The sequence below is a fragment of the Denticeps clupeoides genome, chromosome 1 (assembly GCF_900700375.1).
Source record: "Denticeps clupeoides chromosome 1, fDenClu1.1, whole genome shotgun sequence".
In the NCBI taxonomy this organism is placed as follows: Eukaryota; Metazoa; Chordata; class Actinopteri; order Clupeiformes; family Denticipitidae; genus Denticeps; species Denticeps clupeoides.
This window is the reverse complement of record NC_041707.1, coordinates 12,507,817-12,535,780: the sequence shown is the minus strand read 5'-3', so window position 1 is coordinate 12,535,780 and position 27,964 is coordinate 12,507,817. Positions and strand designations below refer to the sequence as shown.

At 43.3% G+C, this 27,964-nt stretch overlaps 1 protein-coding gene across 6 annotated transcripts in view; it reads right to left on the bottom strand.

Annotated features, from left to right (window-relative positions):
- The window catches only part of LOC114788578 (AT-rich interactive domain-containing protein 1B-like), a 147,325-nt gene that overhangs the window by 23,302 nt on the left and 96,059 nt on the right, over positions 1–27,964 (bottom strand). For 4 of the 6 annotated variants that reach the window (XM_028977266.1, XM_028977272.1, XM_028977280.1 and 1 more), the window contains 5 exons: positions 23,007–23,250; positions 11,262–11,351; positions 9,622–9,798; positions 4,660–4,954; positions 2,251–2,418 (listed from right to left, as the gene is read on the bottom strand). In XM_028977266.1, coding sequence (XP_028833099.1) covers positions 2,251–2,418; positions 4,660–4,954; positions 9,622–9,798; positions 11,262–11,351; positions 23,007–23,250 — 974 coding nt within the window. The remainder of the gene's footprint in view (positions 1–2,250; positions 2,419–4,659; positions 4,955–9,621; positions 9,799–11,261; positions 11,352–23,006; positions 23,251–27,964) is intronic. The other 2 variants (XM_028977288.1, XM_028977297.1) reach the window with 2 other exon arrangements.

Genomic DNA, 27,964 nt, shown 5'->3' with positions numbered 1-27,964 from the left:
ATTCACCCCTGAACTCCCTGTTTCCCTGTGACTTAATCATACCCAACGTTTATTAGCAGAGATGATGTTCTGTACAATGGACCCATAGAAGTGAGCAGGGCTGTGCTGTGTTACACAATAACAATCACTTCACTTTCACTTTGATCCAGATTCACAATGAGATTTCCCCAGGACGCACCGTTTCAGTGTGGGTAGCTTTATATGCCAATGAGGAGAACAGAGGCGGGACGAGGAGGAGAGCAGCTTATAGAACTGAGCGGGGCTGTGTTGTGTTTCACAATGACAATCACTTCACTTTCATGCTGCTCTCATAGTGGAGTTGCGTGTAACAGTGGAGTGTATGTAAACTGGTGACAATACCAATGTCCATTCAGTGACAGGGGTATGCTATCCATATGTTGCCCAGCTCAATTAACACATGCATATTTCCTTTTAGCCCCAAAAACATGGTCCAGAGGTCCTAAGCATCAGAGGTCCTGAGATCCTGACAGTCATGTGAAGTGTCATGGCCGGAGGTGTTTCTCTTGGCAATAGAAAAGCAGACGAGCACTCAGGACTTTCCTCGCCATCTGATTACCTCTCCGGCAGACACCATAGGGTCATTACACTGAGCAGGAGGCCAGACATGGCAGCAGATGGTCAGGTCCGCAGTCACTTTCATTTGGAGCAAAACAGGCTTTCACAATAGGAGGGCTGTAACCAAGTTAAGGGTTAAAAAAAAAACAAAGCCAACACAGAACAAAGAAAACCAAGCCGAGTTCCCAATAACAGCAAAACGTTGGGCTCTGCTGTGTTGATTTTACACGCATGCCAGTGAGGCAGTGCATTGCAGGGGGGACTGTCAACTCGGCTCCTTCTCAAATCCGGCCACAGGACCAGCAGAGGTCCTGGGGGTGAGGCTGCATGCCTGGTGCCCTTTCTAAATCTGTCTCCTTCCATCCCTCTGCTCCTCGCTGTATCTCCCTGTTCTGCTTTGTACTGTTCCAATTATTATTCTAATTGCATTTCACATTCAAAGCCATCATTAAACCATCTTGATCAGGACTGAAGCACAAATAACAAAGAAAGAATGAAAAACTGAAAAAGACACGATTCTATTATTTTTCTGGCTGTTGATTTCATTAAAGACACAATGAGCTCAGAGACATTCTGAGATCAAAAACCCTCAGCCAACTAAATGCTAAACAGTCTGGTGAGCTTCCCGCTGCCCGTCTCCTGTCCACCCGTCAATCAACCACAGCCAAAAGCATTGTACTGACACGTGCACTGCCACAAGCTGACGGCAGGCCGCTGTACATGTGCGGCTAAATTCAGCAACATCCAAATGTAGGCCACGACAACTGCTCCGAACCAACACCTGCATGTTAACACTGAAGGTTCCTTGTTGAAATAACACCTCCCGGAATAACAAGAGGAGATCAGACAAGTCCTGAATGCTTATAAAGACCAGGATGCATTTCACAGCAGAAAAAAAATTCACATTTTAACTCTCGGGAGCCTGAGATAAGATGACGGACACGTTCCCGGGCCCTGTTGGGACATCTGAGGGAGCTGGAAGGAGTGACTGACAGTCCCTCTGATTGGGCACAGCAGCGTGCATCATGTTGTGCCACTTCTTATTGACGCCATCGCTGTCTCTTAATGGCATGCTCGGTATTTACATACACAGTCTGCATCGCCACGCTGATGCCCCCCATTAATCACCACCAAGTGTCAACACAAACTTCCCCTCAAAATGCCAAATGACTTATGATGTATCGACCAGCGTTGCTGCACAAAGGCGCCTGTTAACAGTTCTCGGACGCCATTTAATTTATCATTATTAATAACGAGGTACAGAGATCACGACACTCTTCTTTCTCTCCTTAAAGGCACATTATCCTAATTGGACTGCGGCAATTTGACAATGAAGGTTACATGGCATCTTTATCCATCTGAATTACTGCTGCTCCCTACTTTCATGTAGATTCAGGATGTCTTGAAAGCACAGTGTAGGTCCTGACACTCAGACAGGGCAGTCGCAGCCAAAGAGAAACGGAGCCATGCTGCACAAGGTCCTATTAGGATGTTAACATGGAAGCAGCAACGATGAATAAGGGAACAGATTAGTGCAACAGATTTGCATGGCAGGCACTGTGATAGGTTAGTAGCTTTAATTCCCCAGTAAAAAAGATGCTAATATGACTTTGATGAAGAGAATAGTATCACTGATCCGCGTGTAGGAACGATCGGCTTTGATGGTGGACCTACCCGTGCTGCTCTGAGTGCGGCCCTGTGGGAGGTGTCTGAGAGCTGTATAGATTTGGCTGTGGTCCATGTGGAGGGTGCGGTGGAGGCACAGGGCCGTGTGGATGTCCTGGGCTAGGAACAGCATGGACGTGCCCAGGGTAGGCGGGGGATCTGGTGTACGGAGACCTTCTGTCGATTTAAACAGCATTTTAAAGACTTAACGAGCCCACGGCCAGCTGCTGACACATCTTAAGGCCTATTACTTTTTCAAAGAAAAGATGTATTACACATCTATCTCGCTCCTGAACCAAAGCCCAATATGATAATGTGCAGAGGGCGGAATATTCCACCGAGATCCAAACTTAAGAAACTACGCATAACTTTAGAGCTAAAAATGCTTCTCCTGTACCATAAAGTAGTGCTGTCTAACTAAAGATGTTGGTTTAAAGTTCTGCTCAAGGAAAACCGTGTTTTGTAAATTTGTACAGAAAAAAGTAAAAAAAAAAAAGTTTTGGAAAATCTTGTAGAACGTCAATCAGAAGGCTGAATCCATTATGTGTTCAACATAAAGTCCTCCTTGACCCCACCAAAGGTTTGGTTATCTGTTTCCAGGCTACTGAATGGCTTTAGTACAAGATAACTGTATAATATCTGATGCTGTCATAAAGTTTCTTATGATTCTAAAATAATCTGGACGTACTAATTAATATGATGGTGGTATGCCGGGCAGTAGTAGCCAAGTAGGTAAGCCTTTGATCCAGAAGAGCACAAAGTCACAGGTTCAAACCCCACTTACTACTGTTGTGTCCCTGAGCAAGATACGTAACTCTGTGTCTCCAGAGTCACTGTCCTGTAACTACGGATTGTAAGTCGCCATCAAGGCCATCTGCTAAATGCCATTAACTTTAATGTAAAATGATGGCAAAAAACTATACACAGTGTAGTGAAGGAATATTAGACAAAAGTGAAGGAATAATAGACAAAATTATACTTTAAGAATCATGCTTCCCAGAAAGACTAAGAATAGCAGAGGAGTGCTTGTGTGTGTTAGAATGAAATGACATGTTTGTGTTTGTCATTTAAGCACATCTTCTCTGTAGTAATTTTATGCCTCTGCGTTGACACTGCTCTACCTCTCTGAGTGCACCTGTCACACTCTAAATGCTGAAAGTAGATATTTTCATAGCCCATAACTCCACTTGTACAGTAATTCGGGTGTTACGGATGCTGCACATTTCTCTTTCAACAGAAAAGCATTTTCTGAATTCTGACAGCATGCATTATGCATCATTCTGCTTACAGATAGTTAAAGCTGTGTTAGGACAGCATCCTAATATGCAAAGCATTTAACTTCGCTGATAATGATAAGTTGCACAGTCGTAAACATAGTATTTAGTGAATAGGTCTCACATGGCGGGTCAGTGAGGTAACTACACATTATTTCAGAGATAAGCAGTAATAGATGCATTTGAAGAAAAGAACTCCTGCAATGCAACTGGATATCACATATATGAAGTCTATGAGCAAACTAGTATCCTTCTTTTAAAGAACCACACACAGAAGAGAGCCACACACAGAACCTTCACTACTCTCACGATTTGATTAGATTCCGATTATCAATGCCACGATTATCGAGCAATCAGAATGCATCCCATTTATTTTTTACATTACTTCATGTGTCTTGTTCACCCGTGTGACACTCATTGGAAAAAATCTATTCCTGCTTTCAGACTGAACTTTGACTGCGGTGCACGGTACACAGAGGCAACCACTCTACCTGCACTACTTTGGAACGAGATTTTTTATGCCACCATAAGCAACGTCATTATGATATAATACAACAACAACAACAACAACAAAAACATGTATATAGCCCAAAATCACATTCAGTTTGTCTCAATCTCAGACAGAACATAATAATCAATTATTTTCTGCACTGCATCGATGCAGAATCATCCACGTCTTCATTGCGATGCATTGATTATAAGATTAATTTCAACACACAGTGTTCTCCCTCTAGTGGTAGAAAAATTTCCAGTTTCTCCAAGAGTTAAAATATAATGACCCTGTTTTATTGGCTACAACAAATGGAATTCTTCATGGTGCTTCTGATTTTACCCACTCTCTAATCATTTTCACATTAATTACATAATCTCAATCAATTGTTTTTGTAGTTAAGCCTTGTATTTTGATTTTGTCATAAAGAATACAACAGTGAGAGGTGCACATGGGCCTCAGTCTCTCTTGTTACACACAAAAACAGTGTATCAATAGAATTTTTGAATTATAATAGCTTATAAAGCACAAGCACAAAACCCTGAATGTTTATTCAATATAAGACACTATGTAATTAAAGACTCTCTCTCACTGTTCTTTTTGTTTTTAACCCAAACTAAGACCTCTCGGTAAGTGTCTCTGTGTCTGACTCACCTGCCCTGTGCAGAACCAGATGAAGATGGAGATGGCTCCTGGGCCTTGCGGTTAATGTTGCTCAGGGGCGGCCCCATCCCAGGTTGGGGCATGCTCGGAGAGCTGGGGGTCATGCCACTCAAGTACGGCCGACAGCCTGTGCCTGGACTCCGGCCCATGGGCAGAGGTTGCCCGGGACCCTGCCCATGCATGGGGCTGCTGGCATTCATGCCCAGGCTGTTGTTCATGCCAGGCCCTGGTCCACTGTAACTGGCAGTGGGAGCTCCGCTGTAGCTGTGTGGTCTGGGGTAGTTACCTGCGGGAACACAGAAAACGCACGCTGGTCAAAAAACGCTACACACAGCTTTTCTGTGTGTGAGGACGCTTGCCTTTTCCACCAAAACTTGCTGTTCATTCTGCTCAGGAAAGTCCCTGTTCGTGTCACAGTTCGTATCCTGTAGTACTGCTGAATCGACACAGAACTGCAAGCATTTCGGTTTTTCTTTTCAGACATGCTGCAAATCTGTTTTAATTGCACATAAATGATTCTGCCACACCCCAGAATGGCAGGGAGCTGTGACAGCAGAGCACGGTCCATTTCAGCTGCAGCTTCTCAAACGCGCCACAGTCAAGTGCAAGTGCAAACTCACCCAAAGGCACAGCAGTGATCTCTCACAGTGTCAACCAGATTTCCTCCCCTCTCCTCTCAGGACAAATCCTTGAGAAATTTAAGTAGAAAATGCAGTGTATCTTATGTGATGTAGGTTATTTAGTTTTGATTTGATTAAGGGTGCTTTGGATGGGGTTTGCTGTCTAATCCCTTGAGAATATGTCTGGAAAAGGGGATCAAGTTTCTTTCAAACCTGCAGGCTTTTCCTGCTTGGAAGAGGCACAGAGAGAGAGACGGAGAGCTCCACATCACAATATTGTGCAAAGCAACAATATTGTGCAAGCAACTCTCTCATTTCATTCACACAAGACACATTTTTCAGCCAGCGCTAATGAAATCTACAGATCAACAGTCTGCACTGTATAAGCCAAGACAGCAGCAATGCAAACATGCATCTCAAAAGGTTCCAACATGCCTTTTTGTGGCATTTTAATACATAATATTATATATTATAGTATAATATTTTTTTTAACTCATCAGAACTAAAAAGTGATTGTCACTGTGAAACACACCACATGGTGCACACAATAAATGTGTTCTCTGCTTTTAACCTTCACCCTTGGTGAGCAGTGGGCAGCCATGAAAGGCTGAGCACAAGCACAAGCATTTCTCTCCTTTTGTCTAGTTTACTTTTATTTTTATTCATTTTGAAGTTAGGAAAATCCTGCTAAACTGTTAACAAGTCCAAAGGTCAATGAGTAATCATTTAAAATAATCATTACTTCAAATTTGGCCAAAATAATGTTCATTATTATTATTGCTTTTTGCCAAACTCAAGCAGACCTAGCATTCACCCAGGCCGGGTTTGGTCCTGGCCAACACCCTGTGTGTTACTTGGCTGCACTGTGGGCTTTCACAAAACATGCTATGTTGTTCTGTCTGTGCCAGATCTCTGCTGTTCCGATCGCTTAATTTCTGGCAGCTTGGGAGACATGTAAAGCCAAAATGTATTTGCGGAAATTTCAGCGATTAAGCATGAAAATTGCGTCTCTCAGTACCAAGAACAAGCTGGCCCCTAAACAAAATGTGAAATACAGACTGAATTGTTGTACAGTGTAGCTGGTGGCAACCATCATCCAGTAACACCACTTCTGAACAACCGAAGCACTCTTTGAGTTTTGAAGCACAGCTCTGAGCAATTTCCAAATTCTGAGCAGTTGGCTCAACAAATGGAAAAAAAAAAACGTGTCAATGAAATTCTGTGGATTTTTAAATGACTGACTGACAGTTTCCCAGCGACATGGTTCATTTCCAGAACTACTGGTGCTCAGCCAAAGAGCCTCTTGAAAGGTGATAAGGACTGCCTCTCGATCTCAACCCACAACGTCTTCTGGCACTCAGAGGCCAATCTTTCACTTCAGGCCCAGCCACAAATAACGTAATAGATCACAGGATCCTTTCTTTTATTATCTAAAGAACTTATTGCTCGGCCTCATCTCTTGTATACTCAAGTGAAAAATGAAAGAGTCATTTCTTTTTAGAGCCCTTTGGACATCCTCAGCTGTTCCCTTCACAGTCGGTAGCCACAGGGTGGATCGGTATTTATAACCGGCCAATGGAAAGGAGGACTTCGGTGCATTACCAATTACATGGAAATTTGTGGCAGGGTCATGCATTCCAGAGACACTGCTCCTGAGCTGCGTTTAATCCCCGTACTCCCGCGGGAAAGGCAGACTGTGACTGAGCAGATTAGAGACACTGCTTCCTCAGCAGACTGCATCCAGCCATACCGCTCCCAGCCTCAACTCGCCCAATCCTGCTGCAGCGGCAAACTACCACAGGATAAAGCATGCACCAAGGCAACATTGCCTCTAACTGCTAAAGCCAAACACAGTTTTACTGTATATGATTGGATTCTTTTGGTTGGAACAGCTAGGAGAGCAATAGTATTACTATAATTTATTTCAAATCCTTGACCATCAGTATTAGTAGAAATAAATGATTTTTTCACAAATGTTCTTTCGTTCATGCCTGCTACCTCATCCCTCTCTCCCTCACGTGGCCTGAGGCTGCCCATTCTCTCCTGCCACCTCAGCAGCGCTCTCAGCAGGACGTCTCTGGTGCATCACAGTCCCCATGTCCCCTTTAGGCTCTGTACTCGGTTCTTCCAATTTCCAAAAAAACCTGCACTCCCCCAAAGACCAACAGTGATTAAGTCATTGGCTCTTCCAATTGCGAACTGGGCCAAGCACAGAACCCTGGCTCAGGGCTGTTGTCCTTCACATTGTTGTTACTAGAAATGGGTTTCAACACAAAGCAGCAGTCAAGGGGGAAATTAACAGTAAAAATTTTAAAGAATGGTACAGCAAAGGTGAACAAACACACTAAATAAACAAAAGGGGTCTGGGTGGGTTTGAGCCTCACTAATGGCCAATAAAGAATATTGTCTCAATACTTTTTTCTGATATACCTTTATAAACTCATACAACCAGAAAAGAGAAGCAGAGTCTCAACTGAATCTGAGAGCTTTCATGCAAATACTTCATCTTCCCACTCCAGACAAAACATTTGGCTGGGCATGCATAGTTTCAGAGAGAAAGTATAATAATGTGTGTGTTCATCTGTCAAGGTCCCAAGCACACGCACACCTTCCTAGACTGATCAAACCAGCCAAGACAAACATAGAGGTGGGGGTGGGGGGGATCAGGGAACTTTGAGCCACTTCCATGTTGGTTTAATGGGTTAGTAATTTTCTGGCAAGAGGAGAGACAGAAAGCAGATGGACTCGTCATTAAGAACAATGAGCAGCAGCTGGCTGGCCCATTCACCCCAGCTTGACCCAATGAGGCCTTTTCAGAGAGGGGGCCCGTGGTGAGTTCTGTGCCACGGCTGTGGGGAATGAACGATCATGGCCCACCTCCAACACACATGTTCCTTGGTGGGAGGGAGACTCTGTAAACTGACATCAGCTGTGGTGACGTCTCTTGCAGAGCAACATTGGTTGCATTTTCGCACTTGTTTTCTATAGTAAGTATCAAGTGACATACCCTAAAAAGATTTCTCATAATTTTCTCAATAGAAATGATTACCCAAGCATTTGACAATACTTCTGAATGTAATGGACACTATTTAAAGAAATGACTGCCAACACTGCAGATAACTACTAATTATTTGTGTTTAGGCTATAGAATTGATTTTTTCAGTTTATTACCCTGTTCTATTGAAGGCAGCTAATATAAAAAATATAGAGCCTAAAAAATACTGTCATAAGTCTGATTCATTACAGAAGTTTTGTGTTTATATGATGTCAACCTGATTACCTGACTGTGTACATCGTGTTTATGTGTATAAATCTATCCAGATGTATCATGTCCATGTTCCTTCATGTATCATGTCCATGTTTTAACCCTGTTTTGTACCAATTATTGTACCAGTAATACATTTTTGATTTATAAATCCCATTATTTGTTAGTGGTGCACTTGTGTCCTACTTTTCCCTGCCATAAATGATTCCTGACAAATACATTTAAATTGGACAGTTTAAAATACTAACTGAGAGTTCAACAAAAAAACAATATTAACACGTTTGTACATTTATCGTTACCTATCTCTGCAAAAGGCACAAAAATTTACAAAAAACAACAGGTCACAAAAATGGACATAATGTTTTCAAATATTTACGTGGAAATTAAGAAGCCTGAAACCTTGTTTATTCATCATTTGTTTTTCTGTGAAAGTGCTGAAACTGGAGATTCTCGAAAGAATCTTCGCTGCCCATTCGAAGTGTGGCCCATGCTCAGTTAAGACAATGTTCCCAGAATGTCTTTTGCAGACTGCAGGCCAAATACAGAGTTACTATAGCAACAGACCAGAACTACAAACCATTGCAGTCCCGCTTTGTACTTTCAATCACCTTCAGTCAGCTATGGGTTAGAACAAAGGCCAACACTGTGCCCTCACACAGCTTTTAATGAAGTCAGTCTGACAACTTTCAGTTTACCTCATTCTTTGGAGGCCAGTGCTAAAACTGTGACCCTTTTCAATAACGCTGGACAGAACCATTCATTCCAGAGTCTGACCTATTTTAACAGCTGTGACTCGATCTTTATTTAATCCAATAATAACAAAAAGGTGCAAACGGAGTTCAAACACTTCATGAATATTCCACTGACCTCTTTAAACCTTGACTTTAATCATGGGCAGTGTGTGAAAGAGAGGAGAGATGGGGAAGGAGGGGACTAGAGGGAGGGAATGTGCTGTAAAATTCTGAGATAATAAAGCCCAATCAAACGAGCAAAGACAGAAAACCCTGACCAGGTTCAGCTGGGAGGAGCCAGGAAAAAAATAAACATGATGAGATGAGTGGTACACACCCTGCGGCCCATACTGAGCACCCTGGGGTCCATATGAGCCACTGGCTGAGATGCCCTGCTGGTAAGGTCCTGTCCCATGATGTCCCCCTGGGGCCTGATGTGGTGACATAGGGGGTCCTGACTGCTGGGGGCCGAACTGAGGAGCAGAATGGTTCCTCTGCACATTGGTTAAGATACCTACAAAAGCACCAAAAACAAACCTAAATGATTACTACTGCCAGAAGCACAGACCTGACACCATAAGAAAAAATTACTCAGTTCCCTCTCTCACACTGTTGCTTTGTCATGACAAAAAAGATTCCTAATTCTTGTTGTTTTCATGATGACATTTTTCATGATGACAGTTTTGTTATGATAAAATGGTGGTTGTTTTACTTTACTAGTGTAATATTACTACACTAAACTAAAATTTCTTTCTTATTCTTTCAAGAACTCAGTTTTGTACTAGTCCTTTGTTCCTCTGATTTTTGATGCACTTGCTTTATGCCTTCATTTACTACAGGAATGTCCCTATAGATTTAAATGAACATAATTGAATTTAATAAGCCTAATAATTTATTTCTTTAGAGCTACAATATCAAATCAAAAGTCCCTCCATTCCTACATTCCTATTGACATTTGGACTGATCCTTCCGGAAGCCCCTGCTCATAAGAAATGCCATTTTATTACATTTTCAACCCAAGAGCAAATAAACCTGTGAGGGGCGAGAAAGGTCTCCAATCTACTTCAAATGTGAAAGGGTTCCTGTGCCTTGACAACACGGCTCGGTAATATTCCTGATTAGCCTAAATGGGACCATTCACCAGCCCCAACTCTGCATCCTGCTAAGAGCATCTTCTGCAGTGAGAGGACAGCTCTCTTTTTTTATTGAGTGGCCTTTTTCAAAGCACAGAAAGGGCCGGTTGTTCAATCTTCCCTGGGCTCCACTCTGGAGGTGATACGCAAGTGAGCCGGGCAAAGCCACGAGAGCGATGAGGCAAAGGCTCAAAGTGCTTAGCCTGGCAGCGAGAGCAGCCTTAACGGCAGGAACATTATTGTAATGTTTTCCTTCCATTAACGTAAGGGATTCGGAAAAATACAGTGCAATGGCGAATTTTAAATTGGCTGGAAAATGGATAGAGAGGCAGGGACGTTCTGCAGACAGTGCTAAAAGCAAACAAAACATTCAAGGTCTGTTTTTTCCCCTCTTTCCTCCGAGTGGTTGCAGCTCTTAGCTGGGCAACAACAACAACAGTGGGCGTCGGGGAAGGGAGGGCGGTTAAAAGGGGCACTCATCTAAATTTATGGAAATTAGATGAGCTCTTACAGCTGAACACTCCAAGGATTAGACTCAATCATAGATTTTAAACCGCATTATGTTAACTGCATTGGTCAAAAAAATTAATAAATAAAGAACGAGAGAAGAGACAACAAAAGAACAGGAAGAACAAGAGAGTGAATAAATTCTAGTCGTTCTGTTTACCAACAGGGGTAACATTCCCTTGACGGGTCGCAGTAGGACACTTTCGCAGTTATACAGGAAGCCCCCGAGCCCCGCTTCTCCAGCCTGAATCTCAGCGGAGCCTCGCAGCATCACATTAATGTTGTGACAAGTCACCCTGAGCATTAGGGCCAGGATCGACTGACACGTAACACTCACCCCTCTCCTGAGACATGGGGGACTGGCTCATCGTGGGGTGGGATGCTCCATCCACCATGTTCCCAGGAGTCTGTAGAGCTACCTGGGACCCTGTAAAGAATGGGAGAGGGAAGGAGGTGGTTATGACTGTCTTCCCTGAGGGCCAGTTTAGTACACAGTGCAGTGTTTTTTTTGGGGGATAATCTTTAGGTAAGGCACTGCTTAGCTCTGTTAATTACATGTTCTTAACATGTTTTTTTTCCAAACATCTCTGAACTGTATCTTCAGACTAAAGGAGAACAATTATACTCGTTCTATCAGAACCCCTTTGAATTGGTGGAAAATGACAATTCTTTCTTGTGGAGCTTTTTATTCAAAAACTAGAAATTCCAACCTGATCGCTCCATTAGAATCGTTTTCTGTTCCATTCTAAAGTGTCATGAACAAATTAATAAAAAATAATAGTAATGTGTCAAGGATGCATCCAAAATAAACCACTCAAGGCTTTTGATTATTGGCCTATTCTCAAGCAAGGAAAACATGTACATGGCCCAGCCGTGGTAATTAATGTAATAACAACCGGAATTGTGCTGATTGATTCAGGACTCGGGAAGGTAAAATGTGTAAATTAGCCCAAGCCTCAGCAGACTCACACCGACGCGGTGAACCAATGGGGACCGGGCGGCGGAAGCTGTGAACAAATGACGAAACTGCACAGAGAAGCTGTGAAACTATGGAGACAGGAGGACAGAAAGCCGCGAACCAATAAAGAGCAAGAACAGAAAGCTGTGAAATAATGGAATGGACGGAGTGAGATAGGTGGCTGAAAACATACCGCCAGCGCACGCTTACACGCATTCAACTTAATGAGGGGCTCCATAAACACAGAAAACATTTCCCGTTGACTGCATCTGAAGATCAACATGAGTATAAATAGCTTTGGCTGGTGACTCTGAATCTGTGTTGGGACCAGTGTAACAGTTCACACTGTATTTCACTGTAGCAAATGTAGCATGCTGTATCGTGACGAAGCACCTATACAATGAAAAGATGGGAAATGAATAAGAAATGAATGTCTTATGGCACTTTTATTTAAACTGGTGCTAATCGAATGAGTAGAGATATGTTATGCCAGTAACTGTACATTACAACCCTTGCAGACCACAATCAAAAGAAGAAGAAAAACAGACCTAAGTTCGATGGCCAAATCACACAGAGAAAGAAACAGATTAAGCAACAAAAATGCGACATGTGGGGCAGTGGTGGCCTAGCGGTTAAGGAAGTGGCCACATAATCAGAAGGTTGCCGGTTTGAATCCAGATCTGCCAAGGTGCCACTGAGCAAAGCACCATTCTCCCTCTGAGCAAAGCACCATGCCAACATGCCTGTCAAGGCTGCCCACTGCTGACTCAGGGTGATGGGTTAAATGCAGAGGACAAATTTCTCTGTGCTGCTTTGTATCACATTACTTTATGTCATGATCCGGACCGGCAGGGGTTGACTCCGGATCCGGACCGGAGTTTCATGTTTGTCCTGTGTAATGTTCCCTGATCGTGTTCACCTGGTGTATATTTGTATAATTGTATAAAGCTATCCTGTTCGTGTCTGTTCGCCGTCGGGTCATTGTGCGTGTTGATGTTCCCTTGTCTCGTGATTAAACCCCTGTCCTGTGATCGTGCGAATGCGTCCTCCTTCATGCCATGTCCAGCCCACCCCTGACAGAATGACCCGACCATGTGGACGCAGCCGATCTACGCCCCGCTGAGATCCAGGGAACCGTGGATGGTCGGGAGGACGTCTGCTCCACAGATCCCCGATCCATGTATGGACGTCCCCCGACGCCACCGTCTCATCCGGATTCCAGCGACGCACCTCCGGTAATCGCCAGTTCCCCGCCATGATCCATGTCAGGTTTTTAATCATTTCCCCAAGCGTGGCAGACTCTCGGCGGCCTACGAAAGCTACCGTGGGGTCGAGGAGACCGGTCGCGCAGTTCAGGTGCTCCCGGCATTAACCGAGACGAGGGAGGCGGCGAACTTTCCAGTGTATATTGGAATATATTCTAGTATATTTTCCAGTGTATAAAAATACACCTGGTGTATATTTATATAATTGTATAAAGCTATCCTGTTCGTGTCTGTTCGCTGTCGGGGTCATTGTGCGTGTTCCCCTGTCTTGTGAAGTTTGTATTAAACCCCTGTCCTGTGATCGTGCGAATGCGTCCTCCTTCACCGCCATGTCCAGCCCACCCGTGACACTTTACTTTACTGACAGAACATTATAAGAACACTTGTGTGATTTCCAGCACCTGGCTAGCGCAAGTCTGCCTTGGCATCACAGACACACCCCACAAGGGTGCAACACTGGGGCGCCCAACAAAATTCCCAACATAAGGCAGACCCGGGCACTCCGGCTGGGCACTTCGGCTGTGTGACCGACGCTGGGTCATGACGCTGGGTGTGGAGCAGTGGGTTTCCCCAGTGACGGGACTGGCAGGTGGGACATCTTTGTCCCAATCTACCTTGTTGCTGCTGGTGTCCGTGTTCACACTGGACACCTCCGGTTCTCCATCTGCCTCCTTGGAGCTTGCAGGAGGATGGCGCTGCCCACGCTGTCCATTCAGGACTTGTGCCAAGTCGTCTCCAAGCCACCTCCTCTTCACTGTCATCGTCTGCTGGCTTGTCCTCCCAGAACCCACAGGAAGAGCCACTCCCATGGTGCGGTGAAATCGCGTGGGGTCATAGCGAGGTTCACGTTCATGACCCACTCCTACGGATGGCACTCAGGCTCTCCCACACAGAGTCCACCCACACACCCACCGATCTCCTCTGGTTACGCTTTCTATGTTGGCTGCGTCTCAGGTCGGTCCTGCATCCTGTCATGCCCCGGCAAGACCTAGTCTAGACCTTGTCTATGCCCAGTCTAAAATGGGTTACACACTCAGCTTAAGACTCAAAAGACAAGACCTATGCAGACATATATGTTGCATATGTCTTTTTTGTTGTTTTATATGTTTTGACTTGGTTTCAATCTTTACATTACTAACGTCTGAAAATGACGTGAATAGTGTGTGAATAGTGTGAAAGTGTGTGGAATGTGCTCAGCCCTAATAGCGTTTGATTTGTTGACTGCATTAACAGCAGCATGATCTGCCCACTGCCGCCCACTCATGGATGAACTAATGACCAAGCATCCAGAACTAGATTCCATTAGAGTGTCTGTCACCCAACCCAGGGCCAAAAGATCGTAGTCCAAAAATAAGCTGCAGACACCAGCTGGATTCTCCACAGAAGAACAGCAAAGAAGAGCATAAGGGAGGTCAGGAAGAAAAACATCTTGGCTTTTATTCCATCCTGTATCCAGAGGGCCAGAGGAGGATCTAGGTGATGAGGGCTCATGTGTCTAACTGCACTGTGTTTCCAGAGGGTGCCTTTTGCCTGTCGCACCAGCAGCGCGTTAACACTGTTTACAGCCCCAGTGAACCGCAACAGGCTCCTCGGCAAGGTCACCTTTCCCCTCTCATCCCTGTCTGAGCCAGGGAGACAGGCTCTGTTTGTGTGTGTGTGTGTGTGTGTGTGTGTGTGTGTAGGCACACAAAACTGACTATGCTGTCATACTGTGTTTGAGAATGTGAGAAGGCATGAGAAGGGCTATCAAACCCTCATGCTTCACTGCTTCTTCTAAAAACACATTTAAATCGGGAGCGCTGCTTCTTTTTGCTGCACGGCTGGAGAATATGGGCCTGATTCACCCAAACTGTTATATCTGAGTCCCAAACACACGATTGGCTTATGGAACAATAGGACAGAATAGCTATAAAACAATGTTTTGGTAATAATCCGGCAGCTGAATATGGAATTTTAGGTGGTTCTGCAGAAGTGCCCTGAAGATGTTTCTCTCTTTTAACTGTACACATTTATGAGATATTTAGCATATTACACTGCACTTAAAACATGCACTGTGACTGGTGGAGCAATGTCTTCATCACTCTGACTGCAACACTTTAAAGATCCTTATATGCTTTTACAATGTAACGATGCCTTACTGAATGATGCTGCTTAACAACAACAACAGCCGGACCATTGATGGAACTATTTTTCATGGCGGAAGCTCAGATCCTATGAATCTCACTATGGTTTATAGAGCTTTATTGTGATCAAAAGTCATGCCTTAACATTTACTACGGTATAACACACTTATGGCTCTATTACACTGTTACATACTGGAACAGCTAAAATGTGATTTCCATTCTGTAGTCATGCTGAAGTATTAGTGCATGCAAAGTGCTTTCGCATTCTCCAGTGTAACCTAAAACCTTGATTTAATCAGCCACCACGCTCTCGTGGAGGGACGTGGATGGCTGTTTATAACAAGGCGAAGATGCATGAGAAAAAGAACGAGACACACAAAAACTCAGGGGGGAAAGCATTAATCACGACTCTCAGTCAATACCTGCAAATCCCAGCCTTCTGAAATATCAGCGCCGAATCCCCCACACGTGACCAATCAAAGGTTCGAGTGCTTTGTAAAAGCCCAGCCAATTAGTGGCTCTGGTGCTGGCCAGATCTTTCAGATGCTTTCCCCACCTTCACTGTATAACGAGCCGCACTGAATAATTCGCTCCCAATTAAATAAAAATAAATGCACTTTTAGAACGCTCTTTATCTTCTGTTCGTTCTTCAAGACAGCTGCGAAATAATTCGGTGTGGCACATTTCCAATTTCAGGCCAATTTTTTTTTTATCTGACCTTCTGTTAATTATCTATCAACAGGGACTTTCACAGTTTGTGCTTTTGCTGTGTTTAAAAGAGAGTCCTGTCAGACGTGGGACCGGTGCACAAAGTTCTGAACAATGAGTCCAGGAGAGCACAGCTGGACATACAATAAATATCATGTTCATATTCCCAAATTCGCGTGCTGAGACAGACTTCATTATGTTTGGCATAGTAAACAGTTCAGAGCTGGCCAAAGTTTATCATCACTGTCACTCACTTTATAATTACAGCCATAATAATTAAAACTACATTGTTGTTTTTAAATGCAAAGACTTGAATAATGACTTGAATACTGACAGGTCCATATTAATGGTGCGGAAATATAAGCGAATAATATTTAAGGAGATGTGGTCAGAGTGCTGCTATGTCTAAGCCACATAGATTGCAGGGTTTGCATTTTTATTAAAGAATTTCATAAAATACAGAATATAACGATACACCTCATGACAAACTTGATTTCACCAGTGTTGTGTATAAACCAAACCTCGTATTTCACAGTAATTGTAAGTGTAAAAAGTAAATAAAAAAACACTAAAGAAAATTCCACCAACCAATTCTTTGAAGCGGATTAGGACCAAAACAATAATAGTGTCATTTAAATGGATTTATTTTTTTAAATGTACTCATTTGAAAGTGTCCCCTGGTATGCAAACAAGAGACAGTTTCAAAAAAGCAACTGGATTTTGTGCATTCTGAGATAATGTTCACGCTAAAACTCTGTGCAGTTTTGAGGCAATGCAAGGCCCTTTGAAGAGCAGTGTTTCTTCTTTGAAGTGGATTTTTAAAAAGGGCTTCAAACGCAAACGCCACAGAGTGGTTCAAAGACACGGGAGAATACTTGTGGCCATATTCTGTCTGTTTTCCAGGGTGTGCAATTTTAACGAAGCAAGTGTGTCCAATTTTCGGACCTATAGACAATAAAGGTGCTTTTAATTGAAGATGAAAGCGCAAAGAACACAGCGCTTGGCAGACGCCAGAGACGTGAGAGATGCAGCAATAACTGCGAGGTGCGCGTTTCTCTCCAGATGAGCAGACGAAAAAAACGGCTGGATCAGCAGCACTGGGCGGGTCAGTGGAATACACACACACACACACACACACACACAGACTGGGCTGTTGAGGTATGATGCACATGCAACATCCATGGCGATTGCAGCCAAGGCAATCTGAAGTATGGGTGCGTCCTTGGGGACAGGCATAGACAGTGTGTAGCAATAATGGAGCTTTAGATCCTGATGAGCGCCCGTAAATGATTTTCCAACCTGGGGCTAATGTAAGTTAACACTCCCTGTCGGGCGACGAAAAAGTGCACACTGGTGAGTAAACACTGTCCCATGGACCTCATTATGGACCTGCAGAACAGGGCCAAGGCAGGTAAACTGAAAAGTGCAGCTTAAGCTAAAAAGAGAGAGGCTAAAAAAAAACAAGCACAAAATAACTCCCGGGCACACATGCTGTACAAGCTGGAGCCTGTAGAAAAACCAGTGTGACCTGTGACCCTCAAGCTAACGGTAAGCGTCGGGCTTGTTCGCTAGTGTAAGGTCAAAGGCACTCTCAGGATTTCCCTAAACAGATATATAAAACAAGTTGATGTTTGATCTTGAGATGCATTGATATGTGTGGATTCAAATCATCTACAATGAATAAGCGGTGTGAAAATGAGAACTGTCAATCATTGGGCTCCGCCTATTTCACACTCCTCATTAAAACACAAGTATTTAAGCGACAGAAACAGATATACACCAACAAAAAAGGGAAGTTCATTTCTCTTCTTCAAGATATAAATAACTAGCAGGTGGTTCTTTTCTGTTTTATCTATTTATGTAAATCCACCAAGAACTCCACGTTAATTGCATAGTGTTTAAAAATCAGTGTTACTGTACATGACGTCCATTCTGGTCATCTGATAAATCAGAGGTTCTTTATGAAAGAAGACTTTAAATGTGTGGAGTGAGCTGCTGGATGAGGAGCTGGGATTCAGCGGGAGGTCTGCTGATCTATCCGCTTTGAAATGGAACGGCTACAGGCATTCCCTCACACACTCTCTCACACACACAGGGGAAATTGACTAACATATCTCAAGAGAAAACATTCGTCCTTAAAAAAAAAAACACAAAAAAAAAAACATCCCAATCGGCACACAAACCCAGCGGCGCGGCCAAACTACCACTCTGCCTCCCTCTTCACACTAGTGTTTTTGGGAACATTATCATGATTTGAATATCTCTCAAGGAGAGACTGAAGCCCCCCTACATTTCCCAGAAGCCCCCCAGTATCAAGATGCACAGCTTCTTCGGAGTCGCACCGCTTTCCGCCCAGATCTCAATTACCATAATGCGCCCTCCATTATCATCGCGCTGACGATGGTGGAGGGCTGGGGGGGCCAGCGGAGGTACACAGCTCCCTCACTCCATGACTCTCCCTGACCTTTTCTGCGCTCCGCAACCCTGGAAGCACTTCAAGCGAGAGCAGATAAACAGCTTACTCTAAAAGCCCTCGTCAGAAAGCTTAAATCACGTCTTAAAAAGAAAATAAAGTGGAGGGGGAGGAGAGAGCGAGAGAGAGAGACAGGGGCAGGAACGGTAATGCTAAATGGACCTTGATGGACCTTGGGAAAGAAGGGGGGGTGGGGGGTGGGGGTGGCAGCAGCAACTGAATGCAGCTGAAGTGCTGGGTGCAGGGCTGCTGTTCAGTGTTTGGGATGTGTTGGCCACTAATTAACTAATAAAACAATGAATCAAACAATGATTGAATGGCCTGTAGCCTTTTCCTATCATTATTTCTCCAATGGCAGGCAAAAGCAGTCTGATTTCGATAACGATTACAATATTTATTGCAATGTGAGCAATTTTATTAAACTCATCTGTCATTCTTACCATATAGTACTGAAGCACGGCAGATGATACAGGCCTTTGTTTATTGCAGAGATTTTATTTGTTGGCTGTTTTTATTCATTTTTAATAATGTGTTTTGATTTAATAATATTACATTTTGATTTGACCCAAGGAAGACCAGATAATGGCATTCCAAATAAACAATAAAAGCTTACATCTGTACAGGTTTAATAATAAAATAAATAAAATTAGCACATTTAATGTAGCTGCTTTTTTTTTTTTCAGGGGTCTGGCCTTTGACCTGGATGTGAAATCCCTAAACAAAGAAGTAGCAGGACAGTAATGGAGTTTAAAGGTCAATTCAGATGTTTTACATGTGCATTAACATTATATTTACATTTATGGCATTTAGCAGACGGCCCCTTATCCAGAGCAACTTGCATCAGTATTTACAGGACAGTCCTGTAGACAGTTAAATGTCTTTTCAGGGATACAATGTAGTAAGTGGGGTTTGAACCTGTGACTTTGTGGTTTTCTTTTTCATAGTCTCATTATTTTCAAATGGAGACTTAAACACGGGAGCGACATGATACATGTGTAACATGATGTGGTGTGTCTGTCAGGCACTTATTTTTTCAGGTGTGCAGAGAGCGGAAATCAGCCACAAACAGAGGAAAATGATTTTAACACACATGCGATTTGCAGATCATCCCCCTGTCACTTGTCATCCAAGGCTTTTTCCCAAACTTGTCTTTGCCATCGTTTAAATCACAAGATTTGGGACTAGCAAGAATTATTTCATTGCAAAATGGGCGATTCATTAGTTAAATATGTTAAATCGATTGACAGCCCTAGTTATTATTAACAAAAACGGACAGGTAACAGGTCCAATGATAAGGGGATTTGATGAAATTGGAATAAATTTGTTCAAATAATTGCTTGTAGGGTCACCAACCTAAACAGCTCGTGGAGCACCACCCACCCTCTCTGCGCTCGTCTCATGCTGACATCCCTCTCTGACACCTCTGCATTTTTAATGTAAGGAGGTGGATAAGCTGCTGAGTGTGTGTCTGTATCCGCTCTGCTACACTCTGAGAGTCGGTGGTTGTCGTTCGGTTGCACAGAATGAGGAGGCCGCTGAGAGCCTGAGGGGATATTCAACTCTCCCACTTTCACAGTCCGCTCAGGAACAGATGGATTTGCGCACAAACACACAGGCCCTTTCCATTCGGTGGCGCATGAGCACGGCGCTAATGTCGCAAGCGTTCCCAGCGGTTCAGAGAGATTTGGGCTGAGCAATGCGATTTCTGCCCAACTGTCACAAATCTAGCGCGACAGGAGAAATCAATTTGCAGAGTGTTTCCTGGCTGGAGGAAAATCCAAATGCCAGGCAAACCCAGATAATGTTCCACTGCATTCGCTCTGCTTCACGAAGAGACAGAGGAACAGCAGAGACTCTGATTCCCCTGGATCAGACACAAGAAAGAAGGAAAAATGGTGAAAGAAAGCTGGCGTTTACATTTATGAGTTTACTGAGCCAACCCCGAGGAGACTGGGGGTCCATGGGGCCAACGGTCAAACCCAAGGGATCCTGGGTAATGAATGGAAAGGGTTAGATGCTGATGCAGCAAACCGATGGCTGTCCCACAGGAACTCACAAACAAGGGGAACATGATCCACCTGAATTCTTCTCCAACCCTGTCTAAGACAGACGAAACAAGCATGGCTGCATCTATATCTTGATCATACTGATCCTAGAAAGTTTGGAACTGGAAAGTTTGCTGAAAGTCAATACTTTGTTTTATTTTTCCTAAATTATTTTTTTCCCCATTTTAATTAATCTGAATTCCATGTTTTCCATCATAAAATTTTTATTCACTGTGATTATGGAGTGGGTGGGATATGCAATATGACAAATCACATTTAATCACTGTTCAAAAAGTGCTTGGGCGTTTATGCTTTGCTTTTGTAAACCATTTACATGTAAATAATATTTGCATTTCATGCAATTTTTGACATTCTATTTCACACATTCTTCCTTTTGTAAAAAAAATGCTTCACGTTTGAACTCAACATAAAAAAAACATATCTAAATAAATAAAAATTGTGGAGAACTGGAATACAAAAAAAATTTGTGGCCACTTGAATAATAAACTGGAATCATAATAATCATCTGATTTATTTGCATGACTAAGAGTTTGCTGGCGTGACTGGCTCGCTTCGAGTTTGCTTCTTTTCTCTGTTTCTGATACGAGTTATTGACTGTAAGTTGTCATCACATACAGTATATTCTTACAAAAGAGCCAAGCTTAAATGCTGCGTATTCACACGCATGCGTGGAACCAATCGGGCAAGTAGTCCGGATTCGACACTGACAGCCTCTTCGCCGTTGCTGACCGCACGTTTACAAAGTCCCGCCTCAATCAGAAACACAAATTTTCACAATTCCGCATTTCAAAGCGAATTCTGTTTTATTTCTTGGAGCCCACGAGTCCATCTGTGTGAACACAACAAACAATTTTTTTTTCAATAGCACTAAGTTATTGCAATTATTATATAGCACTATATTTTCTTTTAAGGTCAGCCATTGCATAAAGTATTTCACTGCATGTCGTACCATGTATGATGGTGTATATGACAAATAAAATTTGAATATGAAATTGTACAAAAGAATTGTACAAAGGAATAACAGTAATACTAAAAGTGTTTTAATAAAAATATATAGTACTTATATTTTCATTTCTATTGTGTTTAATGGTTTGTGTACATTCATATAACACTCTTACAAAAAAGAGGTCATATATATTGCTGTCTCCTAACGGCCGTTAAGTACAATCAAGTACAATCATATGCTTTCATATGTGTTAAAATTACTACAAAAAAATGATCTGATTGCTTATATTTATTCTCCAGCAGATCGGTTATGACAGTATCCAAATCCAAAGAATGGACTGCAGGAGCCACCACTTAAAATCCAGAAAGGTCCATAAGAATAACAGATTAAAATTATTGGCCCAATGTCACAGGAATTGGTTTTGACCTATATTGAAGCCCCCCCCTACCCAAAAACTCTGAAACACACAGCAACCAACACCTGCACTTAGCATGAGCGATGGGCCCCTTGCCAAACAGCACAAACAGCACGACTAACAAACCAGCTCTGCTTCTGAAACATGGCCACAGAGTCGCGGCTTGCTTCGTTCAAATTATCTCAGTTTTGGTATAATGATGAAATTAATCTGCTATAGCAAGTTCACTGGATTAGCATCTTTTCGCAATGTTGTGCTCATTATGGCTCGCATCTGCGCCTCTAATTGAAACTGATTATATGTAGCATTTACAAAACTACCAGATGTTTATCTTCATAAGTGTATAATTTTAGACCCTGAATTATTTTTGGGAACGCGGCTTCTGCGGTGTCCCATTTCTCTCCTTCTCAATATTTCAAATCGAGCTCATCCCGCCTGGCATTCAAGGCGGCAGCCGCTGCCCGCTTTTCATTAGCGTCAATCACTAGACGCCCACGCTCCGTCCGCCGCCATCACACACACTTCAGCAGTTCACTCATGCATTGGTCCCGCCTCATCACAGTGATTGACAGCTCACCACAGGTCAAGCCTCCATCAGGGAGGATGTCTGAACAGACAGAAGAGCCAACCCCCATTTCACACACACACACACACACACACACACACACACACACACACACGCACACACACACACACACACACGCACACACACTCTCTCTCTCACACACACACACACACACACACACACACACACAAACACTCATCTGCATATCATATTTAAGTGTCACTCGCACCTGTCCAAAACCTGTCCAAAAAACTCATTATATTTTACAATTTATCGACTCCTCCATGTGTGGCTGGGGTTGCAGACAGCTCGCTGATGAGATCTGGTATTGTTTTAAAAATGGTTACTGGAGCTGCGATATCGCAGCGCTCAGGAGATGACCAGCCTTCAGCTTCAGAATGCCCCCTGGATTTTCCCACTGTGCTCCAGACAAAAGAATTTAAATAATCTTTCAGTGCCGACCCCCATTATTCTGTCCAACACACAGATTTCATATGCAAGAGAACGGGCTTCCCAAAGAAGCTCAAGTGTTTGGTCATATGAGGATGTGCGCGGTGTTGTACCTGAAGCGCTGGCAGGGGAGATGGGTCCCGAGCGGGACTGGTTGGAGCCCACAGGGGATCCCACAGGTGACGGGGAGGGACCGCTGCGGATGCCTGACAGACGTGGCGAGGCATGGGGGGAGAAGGGGGACTGTGCTGGGTTGCTCTGCTCTCCTTGGCTGCTGGTGGAGCCAGAGGCGCTGACTACCGAACTGAGACCAGGCTCCGTCCCCATGGTCAGGTCATCTATAGAACCGGACAAGTCCTGGAACAGTGCAAGGAGAGTGGTTTTAATATTATAAGCTGTAAACATTCACACAACGTAATGTGTTATAATTATCATTGATAAGTGACAATTCTCAGGTCTGGGTTTTTTCATAATTTGGATTAAATGTTCAGCTGTTCACAATTGAGTATTCAACCATATTCAATCAAAATATGTAATGAAACCTGCACATGCATTCAACGCATTGCTTATATATTGACCAACAAGCACATTTCATTTGTCTTCTGTAATAATGTTTCATATCTTTCACATGCTAGCTATTGGTTGATGCTGGATATACTTTGCCATAGTTCTGTCAACAAACTTAAAAGCTGCACCTTCCTATTGGTCCATTACTTATTAACAAATTTCAATTCCAAAACCACTCGAAGTATGCATCATTATTCAATGTTATTAAATAGATTTCTGATGATGATTTTCATACAAGCACAAACCTCGAAATATGTGATAAATCAATCCATACTTTCATGAATTAACAAAACAAATATCCCTAAGTACTTTATTTTACAGCTTATGACTGATGTGATCATTGCAGGCATAAAAATTATTCTGTACCATTTCTTTTTCCTTAACTAGATCTTTACACAAATACAAAGTGTTTAAAAATAAATCTTTCAAACCGAAACTCTATGGTTCTGAAGAGTGCCATGCATGAAGTGAACTGCATAGACCTGGGCCTTCGGATATTTCAAGTACGTCACACTCAAGACCACGGTGATAACAAAATGTACAAATACAACACAGGATGTTAAACATTCCAGGTTTTTCATTAATGCAGTGGTGTTACAAATTGGAAAAAAGATGGTGTTAAGGGGTTAAAAACTGTGTGTAAGCATCTTCCAAGATGGATGGGTTTGAGGACAAAGCAGGGCAGAAATGTTTGCTGGAGCTTTCTCCTCCTCAAAGAACTGTTAACTAAAGCAAACACTGAGCCAGTCCAAATATTCAACGAGTCGGGTCGCTTTCCAAAGTGGCCCAAATCCAATTTGTTTGCCTCTCTGCTGCAAATTGCTCTGTGCATTGAGTCTCCAAAAAGCTGTCAACTACTCCCAGTTGGCATCTTGTATCACTTAATTCTCTCCTGAAGCATGTAATTGTCATAATAAGAAAAATATTGAGGTGATAATAGCCACTTACTTTAAAATGCCTGGAACCCCCCCTCCTACCCGTCCACACCCTGTAATGACTACCTATTTACACATTTTACACACCACTTGAGGAGTCTCCATCAGTGACCCTTAACCTCTGGTGCAGCCTGTGGCTTCGCTCTTGCCTCCTGACCTGCTGTGCTCCGGTAAACGTGGCTATGTGTAACTGGAGAGGGAAATTCAGCAGCGTAATTTCCATAAGGGGGGATTATTGGCTTCACAAATAGACTTGTTATGAGGTGAATTAATGAGCAAAGACGGTGAAATAAAGGATGGAAAGTGGGTCCAGATACCCACCTGCCACAGTATTATTAGTGAGTGTTGATTTAAAGACACATATTTTGAGACCCTCCTTAACTGTTTTGTTGAAGAATTTGCAGAGTTTGCTGCTCTGCTGTGTTTTGTGTTAAATAGTTACAAAAGCTGTTTAGACATATTTCATGTCACACGTGCTGTAATCGCATGCCAAAAAAAATTATGGTGGAAGATTATCTTTAACTGCCTCAAAATGTAGCAAACTCAATAGCTATTAATTCTCAAGCCTTTTGCTCAAATATAACTCAGATAAATATATCTGCCAACAGTGAGTCTAGTGACAATTACACAATTCATTTTTAATAATTAAATATTTAAAAAACAATTAAAGATTGTGAGATTTTCTAAACCATGCACTCATAGTGGCCAAGGGACATCTTTTCGTGGACTGTGGTTCTAATAAAAGAGACAGCTCACACTCTCAAACTAGAAAATGAAATTATTCTATAGTTCTGCATTTTTAGAATACATGAGTATAGAAGGATGACACTTCCACTGCCGATGCAGATGGAGACATCCAGTACAACTACGCCCATCCCCTGCCTCTCCCTCTCTCTTTTCAGAGCTGTGTCAGTAGCGGTCAGGCAGCCCAAGGGCTCGGTCGGGAGTCAGCGCTCTGCCACGTTTCGACGCGGCCATGGCAGGCAGGCAGGGGATTTCTCACTGGAGCTGACAAAGGTAGAAGGTCATGAATAAACACGACGGGCTGGTGCTGTCTGCTCTCATTAGCAGCTCACTCTTGAGGGGTCCGGTCCCCCCCCATGCGCCTCTGCCCTTACCGAGAGATCCCACCGCTGCCACCAGAGCCAGTGCCGCGTGGAGAGCTGCAGAGCGGCTGATTCAGCCCGTTTCTGACAGCGGTGTGGAGAGGGACACCGCAGCCGCTCCGTCCTTGCTAAAGGGATTTCATTAGAGGCTCCTGGCTCTGGAGGCAGTGATGACTTAGTCCTTGCGGAATGGTGGCCTAAATGACACAGACGTGAACTGGTTGAGTAGCGGCATGGAGAACGCCAGCTGCCAACATCAGTCAGCTCCATTTACCATCCCGTCACTCCGGCTATATGGAGCTCTTCACATCCAGCTGACATTGACGCGTTTCAGCTACACAGCAGGGTTCTGAGGTCACCTCAGGTCACTCGGCAGCCCATTGAGTTGTGCCTGCCTTTTTTATTACTCTCTGTATGAAATCATATTGAACATAATTGCCATTATAGGCACTTGTGTGATCTTTTTTCCTGTTGTGGTGTGTGTAAGAAAATTTCTAAATGCTGCTACACTTGAGCTGTTCTTTCCGGGTCTTGATCCTAAATTCAAGACAAATTTGAAATGAAATGCCATGAATGGGATCTGGCAGAGCGACGCTGGCTAATGGGATCCCCCATGTCGTGCACTTGCTGTAATACCCTTCAAAAGGTACAATTAGGCGTGAAGCACAGAAAGGGGAAAACGTTCCTGTCTCCTCACCACTGCCATGTCTATTCACACACACACACACACACACACACACACTACACCCTGCCCCAGGATGAAGTATGTGGTGTGTGTGATCTGTGTGTGCTCTTTTTTTAAGTGATACTTTCAATGCTGCCATTTGATGTACTCTTGGCTTTAGAGAGCTCCTTCTGAACGACTCGTTAAATCAGAGCTCTGGATCAAGTTCAATAATTCCTAATGGTTGCTGGGAGCATTTTTACAAAAACTCCCGTAGGTGCTCAGGTCTGGTTACTAAAGCTCACACTTATGGTTACCAGGTGCATTGTACTGCACTGTTTGTTCAGCATCCTGTATTCTTAGACAATATCCCTCGTTTGTGTCTGTAATTAAAAAATTAAATGATCCGATGGGGTGGTAGTGGCCTAGTGGGCTAGCCACTTGTCTATGAACCAGAAGTCACAGGTTCAAACCCCACTTACTACCATTGTGTCCCTAAGCAAGACATTTGACATGTGAGTGTCTCCAGAGGGACTGTCCCTGTAAAAACTGATTGTAAGTTGCTCTGGATAAAGGTATCTGATCAATTCTGTAAAAGATTTGAGCCAAGTAAACAATCACCAAATTTTTAAAAACATAAAAAGTTTGAGTATTTTTGCCCTATTATGGAATCACAATAATGTCACATTTAATGTATATAAATATCCCTCTCATGAAACTGTACCACTTTTGGTCATGCAGTGATTTGTCCTGGTCGACATAACACCCATTTAGGATAGTAATGTTTTACTTTAGAATTGAAAGATGCCCCATAAACCATTTTCACTCGTTCCTGCCGGTTTTTCATTCATTCCAACAGAGGGAGCAGAGGCTTGCATCATGAGAAGTACCTACAGAAGTAAAGAGCCACTGCAAGGTAAGTGTGGACAGGTCTAGACTCAGAAAGCTGCTGGACGCAGCATCTTTCTGCCCATCGGCTGCCTCTCATCCCTGCCTAAGTGCCTACACTCAGCTCCTCTCCAGTCTCCAGGCTCCTTCGGCATTCCTCTCCACAGACAGTTTGCTGACTACTTTGTAACTTTTGCTTTCCTCTGAAGAGTCAAGCGAATCTCAGATGCTGGCACAGCTCCATCCAGAAAGCACAAGAGTCCTCTGCGCTCAGCCGTGCCTCGCACATTCACGCTTCTGCACTCGTCCCTCCTTCTCGCCCTACGGCAGAGTGCTTTAACAAGCAGCACACGCCAACAGAAGAGAAAAGTCCTTCCCAAAACGTTAATATTCGAAAGCAAGCACACTATAGACACGCGATAAGTGCTCACCACTTTAATTTAGCAGCCTGAGAGACTCGAGCTCATCTGCTGCTTACTCCTATTACACTAAGTGTAATCCTATATTTTCTCGGCTTTCTCTCAATATAAATGCAGATGTGCTTCTTTCATTAACTGCATACAAGGCCAACCATGTTTCATCAGTACAAGAAAATGTAGACTGTAGTAACAGTGGTTTTACACATACAAATGCAGACAAACACAAGGAAATAATCAAACTTTTTCCAAGGTGATTATTGATATGCTGGCCTTTTTCTGATTTGATAAATCGGTGCATATGAATTGATGCGCACTTAAGGCGTATTGGTATTCAGTGTCAGCGCCTGATTGAGGATGAGCAGTGAAACGTATTGCTCAAGAACACATATTAGGTATATGCTCAGTCACACACTCACTTTCCATAACCGGGACCCTTCCCGGGACACTGGGCACAGGGCTGGGATTCACCCAGGGCAGGGACCAGCCCACCAC